Source organism: Sarcophilus harrisii, chromosome 3, assembly GCF_902635505.1.
Source record: "Sarcophilus harrisii chromosome 3, mSarHar1.11, whole genome shotgun sequence".
Lineage (NCBI taxonomy): Eukaryota > Metazoa > Chordata > Mammalia > Dasyuromorphia > Dasyuridae > Sarcophilus > Sarcophilus harrisii.
The window spans coordinates 301,824,509-301,833,052 of record NC_045428.1 but is presented as its reverse complement, the minus strand read 5'-3'; the positions used below and the strand labels follow the sequence as shown (position 1 = coordinate 301,833,052).

Below are 8,544 nucleotides of genomic sequence, written 5' to 3'. Positions count from 1 at the left end.
CTAATCTATTTTCTTGGAGGGCGTGCCCTGTTTTTGTTTTGCTTTTTAGTCATAATAGAAGCCATAAAAATACAGAGCTGAATAGAAACTGTGGAACTGTCTTACATTCAATGTAATTTGATATTTTATTTTTCCCAATTACATTTAAAAAACTACAAGTTCCAAACTCTCTCCCTCCCCACCATAGAGAAGGCTATACATGTTATAGGTTATACATGTGTAGTCACGCAAAGTACATTTCCACTTACATTCAATTGTAAATATGAACATCTCTCTCTATAGATATATCAAAGAATAATTTTTTCTTTGTTTCTTTGCAGGTTTAATATGGGCGTCCCCTTGCCACTGGGGCAGTCCTGGGGTACTTGTGGCAGTGTCTGCCACCTAGTGGCAAAAGAGAATCACCATCACATTGACTAGTCTCCACGGTCCTAATGGTTAAACAGATACATCTCTGCTTAGACATCTAGGAACAGTAAATTGGAGGGGACACCAGAGTGATGAGGAAGAAAAATGGTGAAATGTTCCTACAAGATGAAGAAGCGGGACCTCTGGGTTTCAACGCCAGCATAGTCCTTCTGAAGAGACCTGAGCTGCAGTTGCATTTTGGTCAAGGATCTGCCTCCCCACCCAACATGTGACTGCTCCCACGCTCAGAAAGGGATCTGATGCTATGGAGCCGGCATTAAACTGCTCTGACCTGTGTCACCGTATCCCCAGTCAGGAACTGAACGACAGGTCCCTTCAGGATTTCTGTGGAACGGCTGTAGTAAGTTCACAGTGCCAAGGGAGCAGGTTCTGTCTAATGGGAATGGAGACCCTTACCCACAGATCAAAGAAAAGGCTGAGGAGGAATAACTCAACCTCATCATCAAAGGGGATGCTGCGTCTGTCCAGTAGAGATCAGGACAGGCACAAGCATCAGCAGCCCCACCCACCAAATCTTGACTTTAAAGGCTATATTCATTTAACTAGGAAATCTCCTAGTGGAGAATGGGCGGTCTTATGCTCGAAATACTGTTCAGGGGAGAAAAATTTGAGCAGATAGTGTAAAACAGAGATACACACATACACACAAATAAGTATGCAGAATTATATATACCCAAAATACAATGACATAAGGATAGTGATACAGATGTATATGGAGGCACATATGGACACATATTCAGTATACTTTAACTCTCACATATGATTTATATATATACTTATATATGTATATATCACATACATAGCATCCACACAAGCACATGCTGTAAATACAGATCTGTGCCCTGAATAGAGCAGAGGAAATCCTGTAGATCTTTTTTTTTCTCACTTTATGAGGCTCAGGGAAGATTCAGGGATTTTCTTTGTAGCATGGAACAATCACCATTGGATTGTATTATGCCTGGGCCAACAGCTTCAAACACTTTGATGGCAGTGAGACTGCCATGGACTTGCAGGGCTGATGAGGGGATCTTAGAAAACTGTCACTACCTGAGGTATGCAAGGACCAGGATCAAGGCTGACAGTGGTGCCTTACTGACATAAACACTTCAATAGCAGATTGCCTCTTCATTGTTCCTCAGATGGCTCTAAAACCCACCAAGCTGTATACAACTAGAAGAGTAGGAAAAGATGAGGAGATGGTGGGATGGTGTATGGGAGATAGAATGATGCAATGGATGGATAGTTGGAAACACATGGGAGCTGGATGGGAGAGGGTGTTTTGGGGTGGGGATGTATGTGTGTATATGAACTATGTCATTAGCAGAGCAATCACAGGATGTCATTGGGTACTAAATCCACCTTGACTCTTCTCTTTGTTAAAGATTAAAGATCAGAGTTCTCTAATCAGCTTAATGATAGTCATGGCAATTACTGCCATCCAGTGTAAATTCAAGGTTAAGATCATTCTCTTTATTTAAGCTTTTATATCAGGGTAGTGAACTTTTTTTTTCCCTATTCAGAGCCACCGACCTCTAGAAAAAAAATCAATCAAGGGTCACACACAAGTAAAAAGCTACTTACAGTTAATCCATTTGGCTGTTTTATTTTATTTTTTGAGGTGAACTGAACTCACCCATTAATTTAAAATAAAGAACATAAAATTTTATTTCAAAAATATCACCCCAAGTAAACATTATATAATATCTATAGTTCCATTCAATGATATGGACAGTTAGACAAAAAGAGGGCTGAGAAAAGGATTATGAGAAAAAGAATAAAGGAAGAATAGAAAACAAAAGGAAAAAGCTCAGTATTTCTTGCCTGTTGTTCTCTTCTCACACTCATCTCCCTCAGTCTTTTTCTATGCCTTATTTTAAAAAGCCTTGTCAAAGCCCAATACAACATTTGCATTTATATTGTAAATTATCAATTAACAAGCATTTATTACTTAGTACTGGGTCAAGTGATTGAAATACAAAAACAAAACAAAAGATAAACTAGACTTTGTGCTCAAGAAGCTTACATTCAAATGGAAAGACTATGAATATGTGTACATATACATGTGTGCCCACTTATACACATGTGTACATACATATATTTGTATATATATACATTTGTAAAACACTTATGTTATATATACATATATAGGTACATGCAAAATATGTACAGAATATGTATGTAGAAGGGTTTCATACTTTGCCATTGTTCGTCATCATGGGAGCATGGGTTCACTGAACACCAAAATTAATGACCTACACTTGATCTTGGTCCAGATAAACCTCGAGTTTTCAATCAATCTTTTGTAACCCTGTGAAATCTGATTGGTTAGTAGGAAATTACAGTTATAGTTTAGAGAAAGGAAACATCATTGAAGGTTGGAGTAATTAAAGACCGCATAGAAGAATGGAATTGAAGCTGGCCAAGATTTTTTTAAAATGCATTTTATTGATGACTTTTATCTTTATATATCAGAATTACCTCCCATCCCTTCCATATTAACCCTTCTCTTGTGACAAAGAAAAAATTAAGCAAAAGCAACCTATACATAGTAATCTAGTGTGCAATATATGTACAATTTGAGCACACAAACTTCTCTTACACAAGAGAGGAGGTATGTTTTATTATCTCTTCCCCAGGATTTTCATTAATCCAACTAAGAATGGTTTAGATTTGAAGAGCCAGGTGGGAGGGGAGAGGACATACCAGACAAGGAACATGAGCTAGAGTATCCTAACACTTTTTGAGGGGGCATAGAGTAAAGACAGAATTTGGGTTCAAGTCCTTAAATACATGACTTTGGGCAAGTCACTTAATTTCTCAGTTTCACTTTCTTCATCTTTAAAATGGTGATAATTATAGCAGCTAATCTACCCTCAACCCCTTGGGGTTGTTTTAGGATAAAATAATATCAAATTCATAAAGTACTTTGTAAATCTTAAGATGCTATCGGAAAACTAGCTGTTACTACTACTACTACTACTACCACTACCACAAACACTATTACTACTACTACTACTACTACTATTATTATTACTACTACCACAACTACTATTAGTAATAGTACTATTACTACCACCATCACCACTATCACCACAACTACTATTATAATTACTACAACTATTATTACTACCACAACTACTACTACTACTACTACTACTATTGCTACTACTATCAAAATTACTATTACTACCCCTACTACCACAATTATTACTACTACTACTATAACTACCCCTACTACCACAACTATTACTTATACTACTACCACAACTGTTACTAATACTACTACTACTATTGCTGCTGCTGCTACCATTACTACTACTATTGCTACTACTACCAAAATTACTATTACTACTACTACTACTATTGCTGCTACTATTATTGCTACTACTATCAAAATTACTATTACTACCCCTACTACCACAACTATTACTACTACTACTATAACTACCCCTACTACTGCAACTATTACTAATACTACTACCACAACTGTTACTAATACTACTACTACTATTACTGTTGCTGCTGCTACTACTACTACTGCTATTGCTACTACTACCAAAATTACTATTACTACTACTACTACTACTATTACTACCCCCTACTACCACAACTATTAATACTATTACTACCAAAACTATTGCTGCTACTACTACTACTACTATTGTTACTACTACCAAAATTACTATTACTACTACTACTATTGCTAGTATTACTACTACTATTATTGCTACTACTACCAAAATTACTATTACTACTACTACTATTATTACTACCCCTACTACCACAACTATTGCTACTACTACTACTACATGACCTCACTATCAGAAGTACTTTGTTATTCTGAGAGGAGATAAGAACCAAACTTCTGATTTCAGAGGAAACTCTGAGAAGGGGAAAGTCCCTCTGCTTATGTAGGTAGGATCCAAGATTCATGTACTGCCCAGATTCATGTAGCCATTGTGTGTCAGAGGCTAGAGCTGAATGGAGGCTCAAGGCCTGTTCCTTTTCACTGCCCCACCACGCCTCTCTGATAGCATTTCACAATGTTCTGCCCAGGGGAGTGATGCTCTGTGTCCCAGTCCCTGGCTCTGCATCGGTGACATGCACCTCCCAAGTCTGGAGGAGTTAACTTGCATTTCCTCTGTGGAAGACCCTCCATTCCTAACTGCTCTCCCTCATTCCCTCCCTCAGACCTCTTCCGACCTCGGCACTGAGCCCAGCTCCTCGTTGTCCTCCGTCCTCTTGGGCCTCGTATGGACTTCTCTCAGTGCAGGACTTCTTCTGGCACTCTTCTTTCTCATTTTCACAATCCGATGTAGGAACAACAGGTATGCGAATTTCTCTTGCAGGTCTGTCTCCATTTGTCAAATTACAAAGGTCATCAACAGTTTTCAGAAGTACAGGCGGCTAGTTAGTAAAGATTAACAGAATTTACTGCCGGGTTTGTCATGTAATTTCTTTTCTCTCCCTCCCTCCTTCCCTCTTAATATTCTTACTCTTAGGGTGGAGAAGAGAGATTTATTTATGTGAGCGTTTGGTTCTTCCTCAACAGGCACCATTAACTCAAAGTGAAGGGTAGAAAAAAATGCATTGAGCATTTGGGTCCCTGTGTGCATGCCAGTGTATTCACAAGAGAAATGGGAGCAGGTGGGGAAGAGAGAGATGATTTGCCATTTGAAAGGTGCTATTTACATTTAGAATTTCCTTTCAAGCTTCACATTTGGACTTTAAATTCTTGCTGTTGGACCAGGTTGCACAGTCATTTCTGGTGTTGCCCCCTCAGGGGTAGAAGTATATTGTTCAGGCCTAAGACAGAGAGCCACAATTCAGTGCCAATGTAACCATTCCGGAAGTAGGAGTAAGATGGAGAAAGAAAAGAAGGAAGGAGGGCTGAGGCAGCTGGATATGTATGGGGGAGGGGGTGGGAAGGAATGGGGTAGAAAAGCTATCTATGAATCACCCCAGCCATTGCCAGACAGCTTTTAAAAATTAACCCTTTGTCTGTCCTCCCTGGGACAAAGCCCAGTTTATTTTATGTGAAAAGTGTTCCCAAAGGAAAGCATTCTGTCTCCAACTGTGAAACTAATTTATGTTCTTCAAGTCCCCAAGGAACCTCTTCTGGCAGTCCTGGCTGCTGTTTCAAAGCAAAGAAAAAAAAAGGCAGAAGGAAATGATGAAGGAGGAACACAGGCAGAATACTACAGAATAAGATGAGCCTTGAAGATGCTTTATATCTTACCTTATTTTTGTGAATATCATAACTAGACAAGGACCAATAATTGAGCAATCTTTAGCAATGCTCTAAGGATGAGTCTTAAAATACAAGGGTACATTTGAGAGTGCTTAAAGTCATTAATTGTAAAAGTTTACCTTGTTACCTTAAAATGAAAACTGGTTAGAATAATGAAGTCAGTGGAGTCCATTATTAAATAGAAAATCAGTGGTATGCATAATCAAACTCGTGTTTTTTCTAGCTCTAGAATTCAATGAATCCTAAAGTTCATCTGTTCTCCATTTTCTTGTTTTACAAAGAAACAGAGATGCAGAGAGGCAAAGTCATTTATTTGCCCATTGCCATATTAATAAGGGGAAGACCTAAAATGTTATTTGTTTCTAGCAGCCTTTCCAATGTACCATACTTACTTTCTTGCAAACAGCTAATATTGACTTTGTGGGGGTTGGCAAGGCAATTGGAGTAAACTGATATGCCCAGAGCCACATGTCTGAAGTCAGATTTGAACTCAGTTCCTCCTGACTCCAGGACCAATACTTTATTCATTGCAATTTTTTTTCTTTCTCTCACCTCCTCTCTCCTGAAGACATGTGTAATTTGATTGCACATGTTCAATCATGCAAAACGCCTACATACAGTTCAATGCAGTACCTAGATAGTAACATAGATTAGATGATATAGAACTATGCATCCCTAGTACAAATAGCATTTCATGGGAGTTTGGAGGACTAGGACCCAGAATATAGCCCAATTCTTTGCTGCATTTGCTGGATCTTCAGACACCTTCAAAGACTGGAGAACCCAATTTTAATAGATACCTATTTCTGAAGACCTCAACATTTTTTATTTCTATCCCATTCACTGACATACTTTCTACATATTGTCTGTTGTCCTTGCCCAAATAATCACTCCATCCAGTGCTAGTTTCTCCTACTATGCCTTAATTCTAGTGTTAAGGATATGTTTTAAAACTTTTTAATCCCAGAGAATTTGGGATTTAATATTGTCCCAGAGAATAACTGAGTCCTTTCCCCAAACTCAGGTGCATAGTATGTTCTTTTATTGATATTTTCATCAACCCCTACCTTCAGCCTTTTCTATCCAATGCCTACTTTCATGGAAAAGAGCAAGGGCCAAATCTGCACATTAACCTTGAAGAGGAAATTCACTTCATTTATTTACCTTCATGTTATACTTGCTGTAACATTCTATAAATGTTGCCTTCTGCTAAAAGATTACAAATATTCAATACACTCAATGAGCTCCTATGAATGATTTTTTTAAGATTTAAGTTTATAAAATCTCATCTTCTGTAAGATGTTTTTCCTGATTTTTCTTAATGCTAGCACCTTCTCATTGCAAATATTTTATAATTTATCCTATATATCTCTTGTTTGAACATAGTTATTTGCCTTTAATCTCTCCTATTATACTGTGAGCTTAGTACAATGCCTAGCAGAGAAGGCACTTAAGAAATTGTTGACTTGGCTTGATCCGTCTGGAGCTTGGGTCATATGTATCATCTTGAGGGGGCCTTTGTCCCATTGGAACTCTCAGGTAGGATACTGGGACTGAGCCTAGACTTGTAGCTTCTCCCAGTTTCAATGCATTTTTAACCTTTTTCTCCCAAAGGAGGTCTTTTTTGTCAAGCTGTTGAATTGCCTGAGGGAAATTGTTCCAGATTCCTCACTCTCCTTATTGCCTTCCTACTCCCTGGAACTAAAACAACCCAAACTTTGTTAATACTCTTCTTTAATATGATCCATTCTCCTATAAATGGAGTTGGAATTCAAAAGTCTTTTACTTTTTTCCAGTAAATTTACTTATTTTTTTAATACACATTGCTTTATGAATCATGTCAGGAGAGAAAAATGAGAGCAAAAGAGAAAAACCATGGGAGAGAAAAAAAAAAAAAAAAAACAGAAAAAAAAGAAGTGAACATAATATGGATTGATTTGTATTCAATCTCCTTAGTTATTTTTCTGGACACAGATGGCATTTTCTGTCCAAAGTCTATTGGGATTGCTTTGTATCACTGAATTACTGAGAACTAAGTTTTTTATAGTTAATCATGACACACTTCTTGATGTTATTATGTACAATGTATTCCTGGTTCTGCTTGTTTCGCTCAGCATCAGTTCCTGTAAATCTTTCTAAAATCAGCTTGTTCATCATTTCTATAGAACAATACTATTCCATTACCTTCATATACCACAACTTGTTCAGCCATTCTCCAACTGATGGGCATCTACTCAGTTTCCATTTTCTTGATACTACCAAAAATGCTGCTACAAACATTTTTGCACATGTGGGGTCGTTTTCCTTCCTTTATGATTTCCTTGGGATACAGACCCAGTATCAAAAGTCTTTTCGATTGATATCTCTTTTTCAAGTTTATACTTAAGAATTCTTTGTATCTCATTTTAAAAATATATATTAACTTAAAATTTTAGCAATTATCAATAAATACAAACATATCAATATACAAACATAAATGACCTAAGATTCTACCAAAAATTCAGGTAGTAGCTTGTCCTGATCTTCTAGCACTGGGATGGCCTACCGTGTCGTTCTCATGACTTGGTTATTTGTCTTTGGATTTCATCTCTAGTCTTTTGGATAACCATGGTCCTCTTTTGTCTGATATTGCACTTTACCATCTTCCTGGATAAACAGGTCAAACAACAACTCAGCAGTTGCTAATAGGAAGGGTTCCTCAAGTGGTCTTGAAGTTCATCATCATTTAGGGACTGTTCATTATCTTCTTTCCAGTGAAAAGTGGCTTTCAAGTGCCTGAGCTTATTCAGGAATTCCAGTAACCTGGTATTCAGAAAGTAAGTAGCAGCATTCCTTGTCTCATTTAACTATCAATCAGCAAGCAT

General features: G+C 37.6%; 1 protein-coding gene across 2 annotated transcripts in view; it reads left to right on the top strand.

The window, feature by feature from the left end:
• The first annotated feature begins 323 nt into the window (after nucleotides 1-323).
• The window catches only part of GPR156 (G protein-coupled receptor 156), a 73,833-nt gene continuing 65,612 nt past the window's right edge, over nucleotides 324-8,544 (top strand). Inside the window, exons 1-2 of one of the 2 annotated variants that reach the window (XM_031959708.1) lie at nucleotides 324-769; nucleotides 4,621-4,757. In XM_031959708.1, the coding sequence (XP_031815568.1) occupies nucleotides 674-769; nucleotides 4,621-4,757 (233 nt within the window). In that variant the 5' untranslated portion in view covers nucleotides 324-673. Of the gene's footprint in view, nucleotides 770-4,237; nucleotides 4,758-8,544 lie in introns of those variants that run through there. The other variant, XM_031959707.1, reaches the window with a different exon arrangement.